Here is an 18,506-nt window from a genome sequence, read left to right as displayed (position 1 = left end):
TACATTTTGGAGAAATTCCTGCACATTGACACTTAATGTCATTGGCCAATAATATCCGCAAAGTGGGGGTGTCTCAGAAATCTCAAGATTTCTCAATCTCAGAAATCAAGAAAAATCTCAGTTGTCCTCTGGTCAGTAACAATTAAGTGGACTTACAATGGTAAATACTGCAAGAGGTGCATCAGAATGAAAATTCTCATTTACTTTACATGACCAAGAAGTATCTGCTCCCTACGGGAGCCAACAGGGGAATCGTGCTATTATCTTTATGATTATTAATACCATAGCAAAGTACCGAAACTACAGGCGATTTTGGTCCAAGCATGCAACACGTTCTACTGACACGTACCTTTATTTGGGTGGTGTATAAGCAACAGTTGATTCCCTCGATTGCTCCCAAAAATAAAATTAACCCGGGTTAAGTATATGAAGAGAAAACATGAATACTGCTTAATCGGTGCATATATAATACATTGTGTTAAATATAGCTCAGATAATTCCAATTTCACCCACCCTCCCCGAAAGAAAGAAAATACCAAAATGAGGGGAAAATTTTTTTTTGCAAAACTTCATGCAATCAAACCAAATTTGCATATGCACAACTTCAGGGTGTCCTCATTGAACCCCTGAAAATTTCAGCTTCCTTGCAGTGGAGTAGATCATACATCCATACATACATACATCCATACATACAGTACATACACTTGTGCCACTTTGGTTAAAGGAAATCTCAAAACTCACCACCATGACCAAACACCAGTCTTACAGATGTGAGAAAGCAACATTATTCACATTAGTAACAACCATGTCGAACGAGGCAAAACCATACCTGTTCCCGGTTAAACCCCTGCATGGTAACCTCGTACCCGCTCTGACTCAGGAGTCTCAAACACATACTGGCGTGATCACTTCTTTCCTCTCTTCATCCTTTCATTTCCATATTCATGCATTCAATATAATTCCTAGTGGTATACGTACATGAAGAAAACGGGTGAAAGTCACTGGCTACTGATGTTGGGGATGCATGAATACAAACACTGAAACAAAGATAACGATTACTCAAGATGTGGGAGGTCACAGATATCATGAACCAACTGGTCAGGCATATTCTGCCCCATGACAGCATCTAAGCAAGTATTACGACCACAATATGATCTTAATCATCTAAAACATAATCCTTGAAGTGGTTGAGCTGATTGTGCGGATGGCTGGAACATCTTGGTGTCCAGCAGGTTGTAGACATTGGTGGATGATCCTCACTGGTGTCACGCATGGCCTTAACAGATTGGGAGTGATCTGTTCGACGTGGGGTCAAACTTTGGGGAGGTATCAGAGACACGATCTGGTACTTGGCTGATAAGGACTGGGAAGGACTCAGCACCGTTGGCAGGTGTAGACAGCTCAAAGGAGATGTCTGAAGAGTCTGGTGGTCTTGATGCTGGTTGGAGGAAAACGTCCTCAGTGTACAGTGAATCGCCATGTATCCAATTGCGAGGGAGTGGAGGCGTATTATTCAGGAATCAGGGACCTTGTAGTGTTCGGATTTTTTGACCCGGTAGACCACACTCATCAGTTGGGACCCCACAAACTTGCATATGTTGCATCAGGGTCCATCAATAGCACAGACAAGGTCACGGTTTCTTGCGCATGACTTGTTGCAGTCAGAGTACAGACAGACCAAATTGCCGACTTTCACCGACATGTTGGGCCCGGTAGCCTGCATGGGAGCCTTAGATTTCTCACTATGGGGATGGTTTGTGGAGTGAAGAGAGTGATGGGCTTGTATGATTTGCAGGTCAGAGAAAAGGGATTTGTTGATTGGTAAACTTATCCCGTTGGCACCACATCTCATGACCCGAGAGGCCCCGTGCACAAATTTGTGAATTCAGACTGGCATTTGCCAGTTTGAGAGTTAGTGGGGTTACTGGTACTCTCATGGGCTCCTGTTATAGAAGCTCGATCTCAAATGCACAAACTGCCTTTTCAGCGATGGGCTTCTTGTTGGAATTTTTAATTTGACCAATCTTGATGGATGCATATATGGTGATGTCTAAAAAGCTCATTATGGACCATACTTGTGAATCCAGAGGCCAGATTGGTACGAATGACAGTAGGTGGACCATCCAATGGCCGGAGCTCTGTGCATAAGCGGACCAAGTTATTGCGGAGCGTGATGTGTTGATTGTTATCCATGATACACGATGTAGTGTACGAAGTGGAATATTCTCACAATATAATAATTAGCCTTTGGAATAAACTCCCTCACTCTGATCAATCCCATTCTTCCCTCCAGACCTTCAAAACAACTGCTCACCACCACCTCTTATCATCCCCCATCGAAATCCTCAATCTCTTCTACCCCAGTTAATCCACCCCAAGCCCACCTCCTTCAAATTCCCTGCTTTCCTTCCTGAAAGTCCCTGTAATGTCCATCTTGTATTCCCCATGTTCCCCGTCCCATCCCTCTGCCTTCCACAGATCTCCTAATTTCTCTGGTCCCCACTGTTTTGTCCTTCCCACTCCCGCCCCTCTTGTCTCATGCCCCCTTGCTGTGCGTTGTGTGTTAGCTCTCAGCCGAGCCTCGACAAGGTATACAAAAAAAAAATTGGAGATTGCGTTTCATGATGGGGGGTTGGTGAGGAGGGAGAGCCTATCCAGTGAACTATTTGATGATGGTGTGGGGTGTGTTGCGTAAGGCAGCACACTGGTGGCACCAGGAGGTCACCTGATCAACTGCTCTGTCCAAGTCACAAGCATAAAAATAGCGGTGAAATACGTAACAAAGTTGATGACTCGGATGATCCAAATGAATGTGTAGTGCTGTTAGTATGCCATTGAGCACCTGACGTGGGACAACGAGGCACTCACGTGCCAGGCACAGGGGCTCGTCATGACGGAAACTGAAGTCATAGAAGTCATAGAAGTCATAGAAAACGGAAACCAGGCCATCTTTGGAAACTGAAGCGACCTGGAGGTATCGTTTGACATCATTGATGTTGGTAGCTTTCTTTGATGGGTGGGTGCCCTGAACCAGGTGGGCATGAGTCCACCTTAAGTCTGAGCACTCCATCTGGACTGCTTAATAAGCAGCTCTGTTGGAGAAGGGCAGCTTCTCATGGCCAAAAATATTGTCCTGGACTGATACGCGCATGTCTGAGGCCTCCTCCTCACACCATATGAGGGCACAAATTTGACACATACTGTAGTGTCAGTCGCATAATCCGATGGGGGCATTGGCAGATCCCGCAAGGTACCATGCAGTTGCCTGTTGCCTGTTACCAGCTGACAGTGGAAAGGAATGCGGATATACGAGAGCTCGCTGAAAATACACCACGACAAAACTTCTCTTAAATTTGTACGCATGGCTTGTTATCAGTGAGGATGGAAGCGTAATGTGTTTACTGAGGCGGTAATGGAAAGGGCCTCCACCTCACAAGGCAAACAGGTAGGTTGGCATCCACACACCATCACACCACAGACACACGTCAGCTGAGGTCTTCCGTTGCATGCGATGTACAAAGTCAGTCCAACACTGTGCGTTTTGACTGAACCATCTGTTATAATCCACAGCTGATCACTAGGATGAGGAAGAGCAATGGTATGGGTCGAAGTAAGAGTGATTTGGGCTCTGCGGAAGGTGTAACTTGTCAGTCCATACAAGTCTGTCCAGTGTTTGGCACCTAGCCATGGCACCATCCAAGGGGGATAGCAGTGTAGAGCTGCCAGGGGATAACCCGAGCGAGGACCTTATATGCCCCAATAAAGGATCTCATTCCCCTGACATTCTTGGCAGCCGAGCAAGTGGAGAGCATAGCCACATGGTGTGGCCTGGCCTGGATAGTACCACAAGACCAGATCCAGCCCAAGATGGTGATGCTCTTCAGACATATAACTCTCTTTGGAGGAGAGAGGCGGAGTCGACATTTATACAAGGCATTTGAAACCATTCTCCAGTTTTGAAGAAGTTCATCCAATGTGCTGCCACTGCAATAGAGGTCATCAGCGAGTTTGGCGATGGTCCCCTTCTCTAAGAGATCACCAAGGATGAGGATCAAGAGTTCTTCGAGTACCGTTTCTGATCCAGTTATTCTCACAGTGGATCTGGTATACATGGTTATTCTGTGCTTATTTTTGAATCTTGGCTCCGAAGTTGCTTGCAGTGGTTGCACGAATCAGCTTTCCCATAGCATCACTGTGGATGGTAACTCAGGTTGTGAGGTGGCCATGGAACATGTCTATGTACGGAGACTGGCAAACCTGGACATGTCGGGTAGTGGGTGGGTCTAGGTAATCTGTTGCTAACTATCTTGTCCACACGGGCACATGTCAAATCACCTGAATCGTTGTCTCTTCAAACACTCCAGCCACTTGGCTTGCTCTTGCAATGTACCAACAATCTCATTCATGGAGGTAAGGACGTTCACTGAGGAAGCGAGAAGGGCACTCGGTAGAGCGCATACCTCCACCATGCAATGCCTGATCCATGAAAACATATCAGGCCCAATACATTTTTGAAATATCATGCTATACAGTACAGTACGAAATCGTATTTGGCCCTATCTCTCAAGGGTGAAGAATCACTTTAATAATGAAATAATTCTCGTATCCCGATTCGGAGTCGGATCTTCACCAAAATCGAAGCAATTTGTCTTTGCGACACACCCAACGTGTCCACCAAGTTTCATCCGAATCCGTCTACAACTCATTGAGATATCATGTTGCATATTCGTTTAGCCCGAATTCAAATTCTGTAATTGAGTGCAATTCAAATTTTCCCATGACCAGGTGCAATTCAGATGATCCCAGGTATGTAACCATGATGTATCATCTATGTACATAAACCGAATGCATGTTTTTGCTTCCTGGATGTATGTACATTGGGTTATGAAGAAGCACAGATCGGCAGGCCTCAGGCCTGTGTGTTGGGTTAGTCCATGGCCAAGTGAAATTGGAATTTGAATGATCCCAGGTGTATAACCACGATGCACGTATATGCACGTATGCTGTAGTCCGTACGGATGTTTTTGCTTCATGTCTGTACATCGGGTTACTTTTTAATATGAAATAGGCAAAGCCTAGAAACAAACGAAACACGATGGGTTGGAAAGTTTCTTCTTCATCATTCGGGATCCTGTATTGGCTTGAGTGTGCGTGAAAGTAAACAATTTTTATCTCCGGTTTATTATCCTAGTTTTTAGATCCTCGTGGAGGATCTCTAAGTCTTACTCACGTTGTTGTTCTTGTGGACTTTTTTGTTTCACAGCCTCCAGTTTTCATCGAAACTTCCTGAAACTTGGCATATACATGTAAAAAATACCCTGCGCAGACAGTAACCATCTCCGATTTTGAAAATTCCTCCTAGAAAAAAGTTATGACGTCAAAATATCTCCGCTAATGGAAATCGCCTAAAAAATTATCTCCGAAACTAGGCAAGATTGTTGAATTTTGCTTGCGGGAATCAAGCCGGGCATTAGCACAGATAATTTATCGCAAACCTGATACATCACAATGACGTCATATTCATTTTTATGACGTCATCATTAAGAGGACGAGGATCTTAGCTCATTTGAGCTTGTTTTTATTGGTTTGTAGTGTACAAAAGATATCAGTAAATGAAAATTCCTTTTCCTTTGATTTTGCCGAATAGACCTAAACACGGTGGGTTATGGGTTTCTTCTTCATTTGTATGGGAAGGGGGCATGCATTGCAAAGCAATTCTCGCCCTTGTTTGAACGGCCCATAGATATGAAAACTGCAAGGTGCCAAGTCTGACGTGTGTGGGAGATGACTGAGAACTTCCCAATTAATTTCTGCGAGAGTCGTAGTGGTCAAACGTGCAGTGACGTCATGCCCTGAGAACATACCTGTCCAGCGTTTGCACCATAAATGTCTCTCCAGCATCCTCGGTCACTTTGACTCTGGTGTGAAATGATGGACCCAGGTCTCATCACATCTCAGTCTTCTTCAACACATCATCTCTCTCACTCTGTTAACATTCCGGGAGATCTGTTGCCTTGGTTGAAACTTGAGGTCGTTTATTGAATTTCAAACCTCCAAGACCTTTACTCAATTCCGAGGGTTAATAACCGGTAGTCCCCACAATTCCAGCACTAACATCCAATATTCCTTTTCAATTTGACACTTTGTAATTGCAATATGGCGATTCTCCCAGATTTGCTCTTCAACACGTGTAACGTTTGCTTGAATGATAGCAATGGGTTGCATCGTGAGAATGCTCAACATGATAACCCACCGTTACATGATCATGTCCAAAAACATTTCACCATTCAAACAAACAAACAACCACGTCAATGGCATGCATCAACAAATGACACGGACTGTCTCCTGGGAAATTTCAGCTGTCTTGGTGCTCTCCTTCATGGGGAATTTAATAATACACCTTTCTTCTACAGAACACTTCACTGACTATATGTTGGCTCCCATCTATAGTTTGCACAGAATGTTTTGACCAGTGCTGATGCCACTTTTTGCATGACTTGCTCAAGTCACGTGTCAAAACCCCTTGATCAATTCCGACTCAAAACAGGTGTGTGTGTGTGTGTGTGTGTGTGTGTGTGTGTGTGTGTGTGTGTGTGTGTGTGTGTGTGTGTGTGTGTGTGTGTGTGTGTGTGTGTGTGTGTGTGTGTGTGTGTGTGTGTGTGTGTGTGTGTGTGTGTGTGTGTGTGTGTGTGTGTGTGTGTGTGTGTGTTTCGTTCGTTGGTATCCACATATGCGGGTTTTCGAAGGTGGAATGGAGTCCTCGCAGGTATCCAAGTTTATCAACCTTTGTTTCAGTCAGAGATCACGATTCACGGACCAAGGTGTGAAGTTTCCTTGTTCTCAAAGTTTTGTTCCAGGGGCTCTTTTGAGGATCATCACCGAGCTCTGGACAGCTTCCAACTTCAAGTGGTTTGTAGTAATATTCCCAGGGATGGTTTTTGGTATCTTCTTCATCATTCCTTCTTCTTCTTCATCGTCATCATTTTATCATCTCCTTCATTATTGCCATTGTTCCAATCATCACTGGTACAATTTTGGTGCTCTTCAGCTTCCAGCATTTTTTCACTTCATTTTTGAGATTTTTGGTTCACAAGCGCCAGCCAGAGTGACCACTGTATTCGTTATGTCTGTGTGTCTGTGTGTCTGTCTGTCTGTCTGTCTGTCTGTCTGTCCAGAGCATAACTCCGTGGACTTTGATCCGATCTTGATGAAACTTGGTTATGTGTTCGATATCAACGTCTTGTTGTGTTTTCCTGGATGAGGGCTTGGCCACGCCCATTGTGGGCGGAGCCACGCCCCAAAAATAGCCATTTTTAGGGGGTAGTCGGATAAAAAATCTATCTTCTCCTCGAGAATTGACTGAATGTAATGGGTTCTTCGGTATTTGAAGAGTAAAATGAATTATCTAAAACTTGTCGTTGTCCGATTCTTCATTTTCGTCCCAAGATCAAGGTCACAAGGTCAAAAACGTAGAAAATTGAGAATTTTTACATAAAAATCATACGACCGCCCAAACTTTGAGAGCTAGGATGACAATATTTTTTTATGCGTAATCTTGAGGTTATTCCCCACCTAAAGTCTTGAAACCATTTTTCTCTATCTCGAACACCTTGCCCGTGGCACCCCCTTCAAATTTGTTTTTACGCTGATTTCATCAATGTATGGATAATTATCCGAGGAGTGCGAAATGCCATATAGCCTATATGATGTTGTTTTGTTCCTGGAATGTTCCAGAGGAAGTTTTGCACCAAAGGTCATAATCCTTGACCTTTGACCTTTAAAGTTCACAAAGGTCAACTTTTCAAAGTTGTGGGAATCGAACCAGGTTTTCGACCTTCTTGGACGAACTAACTCCATTAAGCTATAGCACGTATCCTGTTTCCTTATTTTAATGTCCACAACATTGTTCTGTGACCTTTAAAGGTTATGCAAAGGTCAAATTTTGAAAGTTGTTGAACGAAACCGGCTTTTCAACATTTTGCAGTTAATAACCTGTCACTCGTACCACATCATGTTGATCATTTTTATAACTTGGTCAAAAATTATCACATTGTCTCATGCTTGACTTCTGAAACAATCGACATCGTCAAATACCGTTCGTGAACCGTTGTCATCTTCAGACTTGTTATTTTTTGCGAAGGAATCATTATTCGTGGACCAATCTGTGAAGTTCTTGGTATTCGGTCATTTTCTTGACCGAATTCGGTATATTTTTGTGTTGGTTAAGCCAAAATCGCTGGGTATTGATGCCTTGATGCGTGCGTGTGCGTGTGTGTGTGTGTGTGTGTGTGTGTGTGTGTGTGTGTGTGTGTGTGTGTGTGTGTGTGTGTGTGTGTGTGTGTGTGTGTGTGTGTGTGTGTGTGTGCGTGTGTGTGTGTGTGTGTGTGTGTGTGTGTGTGTGTGTGTGTGTGTGTGTGTACCCAGTGTTTGTTGAATGTAAAAAGTGTTTCCTGGATGTTTCTAAACTTCATATTGTTTGGAGTCGTCTTCAGCTGATGGACTGTGACATTACAACCGATGATCGAAATGAAGAGATGATCAACTCAAAATGGTTTCCTCATCATCATATATTTTTCTCTCTTCTCCTCTGATCTTTGACGGCTTCCCTTTAATCAGGAATGTTTTGACCGAGGCAGCATTCATTCAGAGCAATCGATAGTAAGCTGCGTTATGGCTACGTTTTGTGCACAAGGGAACAATTATACGATCCTTGTTTAAGTCCCAGTTCACGCATCGATGTGTACCTTTGAGAGCTGTCTGGGTTGCAAGGATGGCCCAGACCTAGAGATACGCACACTCACCTCTAAGCTCTCTAGTCTGGGTTCAAATCCCGATCCAGCTACACAAACTGCCATCCTGGTGTTTCACAGGCACCTGGTGAGTGTGTGTGTCGTCCCTCAGATGGACGTTATGCCGGGTGTCCCATCTGCCAGCATTCAGTGGACGTTAACAATCCCATGGTGTCCTCCACGAAGAGTGGACAAGCTCTCGCAAGAACCCAAAACAAATTCAAAATTCCTTCTCTAACCTAAAATAGTAGTGGCTCAGTTCTCAGCAATAGAACTGCCACCCACCAGCTATACGTTTGAATGTTCAGTGTGCCGTTACTGTGAGTTGAATACCTTCAAAGTGAGTTGTCCAGGTGTACCTAAACTTGTCTTGAAGAAAACAAACGATTCAGAAATGCTTTGCAAACGTTTATTTTATTCGCACCATGAGTGCAGCATAACGTCACCATGGACCGTGAAGAGACAAAGAGGGGAGGCGTGTTTAATGCACCTGAAAGCTAAACTCTAAAACAACACAGTAAGGTGTCTGGCACAGCAGCTGAAGTACAAAAAGCACAGCAGCGTTTAAGCGAAGCCATTTGTTTGCTGCAAAATGCTTTGATTTTTACTTTCTATGCTTGGAGGCTGCTCAACTGTGCTCCCGATATGGTCTTCAAAAGAGGGGGCGTCGGTGGGAAAAGTCTTCATGCCCTACGACCTGCTGGGGCGATCATAGGATGGAACATGTATGTTACCTTAAACAATTTCACCTTTCATGGAACTTGGAAGAAATAACGAATAACATTTACAAAAGGTATGATTTTGTACATTTTTGATTCGCAGTCAGAACAGTCATCGTAAGATCTCTATTTTTATTTTGTGGCCATACTTACACGTTCTCGTGTCAACAATTTTGGTCGTGGTACGATTCGATACGTTCGTGTTACTTCCCCCGCTGGATGTGGATATTCCACCGCTGTTGATGGTGCTGCTCGTGGTATTGCTTTGCCATGTTGGAAGAGGTGCTGACCTGTACCATCCGAGTGTTCCGTGTAAGTTATATGTAACAAGTATTACAGTATGATGCAGTGGTGTATTATGACGTCATATCAGCAATAAGTCTGAATTACAACCAGTGAGATGCACGAGAGGTCTTCAAAACAGCACTTCCACTCTTTTTTTTTAACACAAGAGCTATCCCTTGCACTTGAAAGGAGCAATTTTTGTTGATTTGTATGCAGCCTGTGGCTGCTTGGCTGCATCATTTTCTGGAGTGCGGATATGCCGCTGATGCGATACAACTTGATAGCAGTAAGCTGGTACTCATTTTGCCAACCTCCGAAGGATGACAGGCTGAGTCAACCATCTGGTGTTAATTCAACGACATGAGTCAACCCAAAGATTTTAAGCCATCTACCTTACCCATTAAGCCAACACAAGAGTTAAAATGTCAGGAAGTCTCACCCCTCCGTTTCAATGAGTCGTCTGTAGGTAGCGATCTCCATCTCGAGCTTCATCTTAGCATTGAGCAGCGCCTCGTGCTCGCAGAGTTGCTGGCTGATGCTGGAGCGTACGTCACACAGTTCTGCCTCCAAGCGGTCAATGGACGCTTGTAGACCCTTGATGTCACAGTCGTAGCGTGATCCACTGTCTCTCAACGTCTCCTCGAGAGCGATATTCTGCAGAACGGAGGAAGGAGAAGGACAACAGGTAGCAGTTTAATGTCAGTCAACGAGATGATAGTCAAACAGCACCGACAATGTGCTGAAAACTTTTAACTCCGCATACCATGTTCCGAAGGGTCTCCAATTCCACTTGCACACTCTGGAACTGCTGTCTGATCTGATTGTATTCCTGCTTGACCCGATCCAGTGCAGCATTGCTCTCACCAGCCGATGAACCTGCTTGATCGAGCTGTGTGTACATAAGAAGAAACAAAGCCGCTTGCTCGATGTTGTGCTTGAAGTTGAGAAGAAAAGTCTTCACATTATTCTCGAGGTATTTTCATCAGTTGAGATCCTACACTTGAAAAGTATATTAGCATGTGCGCAATAATACGTGGCATTTCGTGTGTGTGTGTGTGTTGTCTTTGATGTTTATACAATTTCATACCCCTGAGCCAATTGCCCCAAAATTTCCTGAACCACATTGCCGTAACTCGTGCTTGGTCAACGTCACAATAAAAATTGCAATTTTTTCATCAACTCTGTTCGCTCTGGCTGATCAAGCATTGTACGTCAGGTGCTCCCCTTGATGGTGAGAAAAAACAGAGCTTGATTTACCCTGGACCAGGTCGAAATAACCCCATCTTGATGGGGTGACTCTAATTGTTACACACACACACAAACATGATCTCAATCAGTTTCATAATTATGCTGCCATGCGATGTGCTGGTACCTAGTGATGTGTATTATATAGAAACAGTCCTGCACCTGTCATGTGAATTCTGCATCACAAACGATGAAGAGTCTGAAATTATTTACGGTGTCAACGTACATACAGCACATGATGAGATTACCTTTCCTCTGAACCATGCTTCCGCTTCATCACGGTTTTTCTGGATCATTCCCTCGTATTGTCTCCTGACTTCAGCGATCATGGCAGTCAAATCCACAGAAGGTGATGTCTCCACATCAATAGTGAGGTCTGAGTCGCTTTGTATCTGCTTGTGCAGGGCATCCATCTCCTGCAAGTCACCACACGCACAGGGGGTCGTTATCCTTTTGGGTTTGCTTGACCGAATGCGTTCTTACATCCATATCAAAGTGGCGTTTCAAGAGATGTGGAGGAAGAGCTAATGGCTTTGGAATAACAGTGACCCTTTTGAGCCGCACATCCTTGGCCAAGCAATGGCGAGCGTGCCTTACCTGTTGGTGGTTCCTCTTGAGGAAGGCCAATTCTTCGGTGAGCATTTCTATTTCTCCATGGAGGCTCTCACGGATCAGAGAGTACTCTGTCTTGAGTTGCAGAAGCCCTGCAATGTCTGCTTCCACAGACTGCCTCATGGTTGCCTCCATTTCCCATCTATTTGATGCATTGACATGATAGATCTTTTCTGTTTCTCGAAAGTTATTTCTACTCATTTTATTCCTACTTTAGAAGGATAGTAAAAGCTTACTTAACACGGAAGTCTTCAGCAGTGAGTTTTGCGTTTTCAATATCCAATGAGATGCGACTATTCACCACGGTGGCCTCCTCAATCTGAATAGAAATGGAGACAGTAAGCATTGAGAAAAGAAAAATGGGACGTGTACATATTTATTAGCTATGTGAATGTAACTGAGGTTTTGAAAGCAAACATACACAGACCCACACTCCTTCACTTTCTCATCCATTATTCAATCTCCTCTCTTCAACTCCTCTCCATATCGAGTATGTGATGAATACATTGTGGCCCCTTGGAACCAAATTTCTTGCAAAGGGAATTATATTGGACTATACTATAGGAGTCTCACCTTGCGCAACAGATCGTCAATTATGGACAAATATCTGTCCCAGTCTGTTTCTTGAGGACCAATTTGCTTTCGTGATTCCTGGATCTTCAGCTCGAGCTCGCGGTTGGCTGTCTCGAGACTGCGGACCCGGTCGAGGTAGCTCGCCAGGCGATCATTGAGGCTCTGCATGGTTTCCTTCTCATCTCTGAGCAGCACCGAGCTGGTGACGCCGACACTTGAGATACTCACGATACCGCAGGTGTTGGTGCAACGTGAGTACGTGGGAGTGACGCAGACCCGAGCCGGGGTACACGGGCGGAAGCATCCAGAGCGGACGCATCGTCCGCCGGCTCCACCATAGACGCTAACGGAGCTCGTGGGACGGCCGGTGTACCTGGAGTTCGAGTACAAGGAGCCAGAGATGGAGCGTGAGGCCCTGGAGCAATTGGAGACGCTGCATGACGAAAATGACATTGTGATGAAAATTCAGGTAGTAGACTAGTGGAAACGATACTATCGTTTTGTACAGCTTGGTTGGTGCGTTGTCGCTGTCGAGACCTTATATACACCATTGAAGGGGTTGGGTTCACCAAATTTGAAGATAGTTTGCTCTGGATTAAAATTACACGTCGTTTAGTTCAGATTAGTGTGCCCAGGTAAAGCAAAATATAGACGATGGAACCACTCATGATCTCATTTTCAGTAGTTTATTTCACAGTTTCCTTCTGATCCTGTTATCAATACGGCTTGCTTCCCAGCTGCATTTTGCTGTTTTGAATACGAAGTGTACACCTGTAAACATTTAATAACCTGCAAACGATATATAGCACAGCAAACACGGTATCTAAGTACGCACGTGCATGCTTGAAGGATACCTCGTTTCTCCCAAACTTTTTGAAAAGACGGGGAGATATTGTGAAAAAAAAATGGAAGCTCCATCTGTCTGTCTGTCTGTCTGTCCGTCACGTTATCTCCTCTGAAACGGTTGTGCAGAAATTCATCAAACTTGGTAGTTTTGATCACCACGTGACAAGAAGGTGCAAAAGCAGTATCATTTTGGCCTGCCCTCTGGGGTAGGGTTAAAGGTCAAATCCCCAAAAATGCAATTACGGGCACATTTTTAAACATTTTTTTTTAATGAACGCTTTGTATATGCAATCAGCATTGGGAAATACATGATATATTTAACGATTTTTTGGATTTGACTCCCGGGTTATGCCAAGGCAGTGGGGACTTTGGGTCACAGGGGGTCAAAACAATAAAAGAATTAACTCAAAATTTGATATTGGGTCATTCCTGGTGGAACCTTTTGCCATCTTTCAACTTTGCCTTCGGTGGGAAGCATGGGGATTTGTGATGTGCCATTAACTTCACTCCTGTTTTTTGGGATTACAATGTAGGCTAGGGTGTTCCAAAAAAATGAAAGTTTGATTTTTGCTGCTCCCTGATTTTGTCTTTGTTCCAATACCCCATAAGAACTTATAGGTCAAAAATGAACAAAATTCCATGAAATTTAGGGGTTCCTCAAGTTGGCACAATTATGTCCATTATGGAGAGGGCATTTGCACTGCAATGTCAAAAAGCTCATCTAGGTCTCCTTGGAAAAACTATTCTTTCATCCGATATGACTGCTGTGGTTTTTGAAAATATCAAACAACCATATTAATTGTGAAGTGTACTGCGTTATGCATATTCGACTGCAAGTTGTCAGTTACAGTTTGGCAAATTTCAACAATATTGTGCCAACTTGAGGAACCCCTAAACATTCTCCAATCTGCTTCGTATTTTGTGTGTATGTTTCTACTGTCAAATGGAACAAAGGCACACCCAGGGAGCATGGATATTCATACTTTTATTTTTTAGCCCCTATTATGAAGCACCCTAATGTAGGCTTAACCATTTTGGTTAAGATCCTGATCCAGGTCCGGCCCATCAGTGGAATCCAAAATGTAAATTGTTCAGCCTGGCAGAGGTATGCGCTCTACAGTACCGAGTGCTGTTGAAGTTTATTTCTACTTTCTCAAATATTTATGGATATACTGTATGTGTAGTTACAAAATACTGTATGTACATGTGATTGGAAGGGGTTTTTCTCTCATATATTATAGATGGTTAGGGTGGTGGTCTTGGGGATCCGAGGATCCTGAGTATAAAGTCCTGCTTTGCTGTTGAATTAATTCCAGGTGAATTTGACTCTGCCTGTCATCCTTCCGAGATCAGCAAAATGAGTGCCACCTTACTGGTATCCTGTGTCGGAGTGGCGACCCGTCCAAGATTGTGCCCAATAGCCAAGGAGACTGCTTCGGCAGCACCAACGCTCTGCACAGAGTATGGTCCCAATGGATGGATGGATATTATAGATTATATACAGCAGTATGAATTTGGGTTGTTATCATTCATGGGGACGAAAAAGCGATTATGTACTAAGAAGGGTCCAAATGAGACAATTTTTTTTTAAATTTCACATTGATCTGAGGCTCCTAGTGGAGCTTATCTATAAATCACATGCATGACAAAGACATTAGTGGACAACAGTGCACTTTGATGTGAATTACAAGGACATTAGTAAAGAATGGATCGATACACACAGTGTATGAGATATGAACCTGTTTCAAGCATCATGAGCCATTGGTTCAGATGAGAACACCAAACAGGCCAACCCGTTTTGACCCAAAGGCCGACTTTGTATACCGTGGGATGAGTTTGGTGTATTTGGCGGTAGGCTTAACTGTCCCTCTGAAGGAAGGCATACTCCATGATGCCGCCCCCCTCCCTTTGCAAACACGAGATTTCATCCTGCCGAGACTGGACGGTGCGCAGTTGATGCAGAAGAGTACATCCGGCAACAGTATTATAACCATTGGGGTATCCTATGGGTACATATACACATCGTGGCTTTCCGACGTACGACTCGTTGCAATGCCATTTGAGTTGACTTACCTGAGTGAGCCTCATCATCAGGACTACAACACGCGGTAGTTTTGTGTAGTTTGACGATGGCTCATATAACTCCTTGTTAAATTGTGCTAAAAATGTTCGAAAGTGTTCCGTGTCAGGTATATGTCATATTAGCTTCCAATGTGTGATTTTTTCATTCTGATGCTTCCCGCATGTTTGTAATTCCATCAAACACCCTCGGTGTGTGTGTGTGTGTGTGTGTGTGTGTGTGTGTGTGTGTGTGTGTGTGTGTGTGTGTGTGTGTGTGTGTGTGTGTGTGTGTGTGTGTGTGTGTGTGTGTGTGTGTGTGTGTGTGTGTGTGCGTTTTCTATTTCATTCATTTCACAGCTTAATATGAAATTCAACCTTGTCCAAGCCCTTCTTCTTTGATCCTTACTTGGGATGCGAAATAATTCCTCGAGATGGAAAGCAAACAGCATCAGATGCTCGTTTAGCCTTCGCCATCGGATGCACGAAGTACCCGCATCCTCCTCCCATCCGACCCCCACCACCTCAATATTATAACAAACACTAAATTACTCGCATTTTATGAAACATTCATTGTCTCTATATTTACTGATGAAATTGTTTCCTTCAAAACAAAATTTTTCTGCCCTGATCCGTGTGGGAGGAGTTCGACAGGCGATCTCATTCCTTTTCCAGCCACAATGTAATTGTCGGGAATTTTTGCCACTTAGACAATATTGTCGTCCTGGATTAGACATATTGGCGTCTCGACACTCCGTTTGTTTTCAGACACGTGATTAATCTTCCAAAAGGGCTGGGATAAGCAATTGTAATCGTTCGGTGTGTGTGTGTGTGTGTGTGTGTGTGTGTGTGTGTGTGTGTGTGTGTGTGTGTGTGTGTGTGTGTGTGTGTGTGTGTGTGTGTGTGTGTGTGTGTGTGTGTGTGTGTGAGTGAGACCCATTTTTGCGCGTGTGATGAAGACACACGGTCGGGGTTGTGGACCCACGTTTTGAGAGGTTCTGGGTTGGAAGGGTCGAAATCTCTATGAAGAACGGAGTCCAGCCGGTGATCTGGCCAGTCGAAAAATCGAATTCACAGGTTAATAATGTTCTTACTTTGGAGAAACAACTATTTCGACTTTTGCACTTAAAGTTATTGGGATTAATCAACTGGACTTGGACTTAAAGTAGAATTAATCAACTGGACTAGTTTTGTTTAATCAAGTGACTGATTTTTGTACTTTTTAACCTGGTAGTATGGTAGTATGTCAAGAGGCAAGGTGAGGCTTACACAGAGCACAAAGTGAAACCAAGCAGGTAATATGAAGTTCATTTCTCATATTTTACAAATGGTGCGTACATGGACAGGTGATTTTGTTTTTCAAGAATAACGACAATAGATTTTAAAAGAGTGGCGGTGTGGAGTAAACAATGTAAAAACAGTAAATTCAGCTGTTGTGATATTATATTATAAAACCAACTTACAGTGCTGTACAATCTGTGCAACAAGCAATCCTCTTTATCAGCCTCTTTTTAAAGGGTTACCGAAAGGAAAATTTTCAAAAACTTGTTTTGGGTTTTAAAGTGAAGATAAATGATGAACTGCAACGCCACTCGGTAGGGTGCAAACCTCCACCAGGCTGAAGGGTTTTTTTGTACACATAGTCGAGGCTCATAGAAGAGCTATGACACTGAATGTATCAGGACATGAGCCAAAAACAGAATGCAAAACATGCATGCAAGATGTGAGGCAAGGGAAAGCAGTACTCCATAAAACTGCAGATGAAAGCTTTATAGGTGGATAGGTGTTCAGGTGTGCAAAGGAAGGACTTTGTACGACTGAGGATGCCAAGTCGGTGGTTGGCTTTCCAGGCCAATTTTGAAATGTGGTTTGCCCAACAAAGATCATGGGTGATAATGAGACCCGAAGTTTGAATGACTGAACTTCATGATAGTCCTTTCGGAGAGATAGTGAGAGTGTGAGATTTGAAAGATTGAGAGTTTGAAAACATAACCACCATCAGTGACAGAGGTATTAAACAATGAACTGTGCGGGTTTTTGTGGTTTTATAAATATTTTACAGGTACGACTGACAAAGTCACGTCCGTGGGATGGGCAGGATGGCCTCTATGTATGTATGCATTACTCGCCACTGACCTGTCGAGCCCAGGTTTCAATCCCGACCCAGCTATAAACTGGCATTCCGCTGTTTCACAGGCAGGGTGATTCATCAATGTGTGTGCCATCCTTCTCATGGACGTTAAACTGGGTGCCCGTAAATATTAGTTAGTTGATGTTAAAGATCCAATGGTGACGTATCACAAGCACCTTGGCCACATTCCAAATTCCTGCCGTAACCTACAGGGGGCACTGCATCAGCGACAAGACCAATGATGCGACTTGCAGTCTTGTGCTGCTTTTGAAAAAACAGGAATTGCTCCAACCAAATAAATAACTCCATAAACAGGGCGGGGCCAAATGCTTTGGCTGTGACGTCATCATAATAACCAATTCAGCACATGACACAACTTGTGTGATGTTGTTTTCTCAACATGTGTGCTGACATATGAATACATCGTGCAGAATGGCTGGCCTGATATCTTCGTCACACTCAGAAAATGAATTTTATGCTGTTTTCTCAGACAAAGATTTATCAGGTCCTGGGGATGATGATTGTGTTGATGCATAATCTAGGACAAGACTTCCAGAGATGTACTTCTTTTGTATGCACCATTCACTTTGTAGATTTGCTTTTATCCACACAGCTCACTTTGTGCATTTGGCTTTGTCTGCACAACTCACTTTGTGGATTTGGTTTCGTCCATATGACTCACTTTTTAGATTTGGTTTTATCCACATGACTCACTTTTTAGATTTGGTTTTGTCTGAACGACTCGCTCCGTAGATGTGGGATTGGCTGCACAACTCGCTTTATGATTTGGATTTGTCAGCATGACTCGTTTTATGATTTGGATTTGTCAGCATGACTCGTTTTGTGATTTGGATTTGACCACACAACTCGCTTTGTGATTTGGATTTGTCAGCACAACTCGCTTTGTGATTTGGATTTGTCAGCATGACTCGTTTTGTGATTTGGATTTGACCACACAACTCGCTTTGTGATTTGGATTTGTCAGCATGACTCGTTTTGTGATTTGGATTTGACCACACAACTCGCTTTGTGATTTGGATTTGGCAGCACAACTCGCTTTGTGATTTGGATTTGGCAGCACAACTCGCTTTGTGATTTGGATTTGTCAGCATGACTCGTTTTGTGATTAGGATTTGTCAGCACAACTCGTTTTGTGATTAGGATTTGTCAGCACGACTCGCAGTGTGATTTGGATTTGTCAGTACAATTCGGTTTATGATTTGGTTTCATCCACACTACTCACTTTGT

General features: G+C 43.6%; 1 protein-coding gene across 2 annotated transcripts; it reads right to left on the bottom strand.

The window, feature by feature from the left end:
- Positions 1-9,184: 9,184 nt before the first annotated feature.
- On the bottom strand, positions 9,185-12,676 carry LOC147013146 (keratin, type I cytoskeletal 18-like). Of its 2 annotated transcripts, none has more exons than XM_085853447.1 (8): positions 12,224-12,676; positions 11,887-11,969; positions 11,636-11,792; positions 11,287-11,454; positions 10,557-10,682; positions 10,233-10,447; positions 9,662-9,798; positions 9,185-9,489 (listed from the first exon to the last, which is right to left on the bottom strand). In XM_085853447.1, exons 1-8 carry the CDS (start codon positions 12,674-12,676, stop codon positions 9,473-9,475), a joined length of 1,356 nt encoding a protein of 451 aa, XP_085709573.1. In that variant the 3' UTR covers positions 9,185-9,472. The 2 variants fall into 2 exon arrangements, with proteins under 2 accessions (XP_085709573.1, XP_085709574.1); XM_085853448.1 differs by having other exon boundaries at positions 9,185-9,486.
- Between the last annotated feature and the right edge of the window lie 5,830 nt (positions 12,677-18,506).

Source organism: Eptatretus burgeri, chromosome 14 (assembly GCF_056783735.1).
Source record: "Eptatretus burgeri isolate ZD-2024b chromosome 14, Ebu_testis_v1, whole genome shotgun sequence".
NCBI lineage: Eukaryota > Metazoa > Chordata > Myxini > Myxiniformes > Myxinidae > Eptatretus > Eptatretus burgeri.
This window is presented reverse-complemented; position numbering and strand designations above follow the sequence as displayed.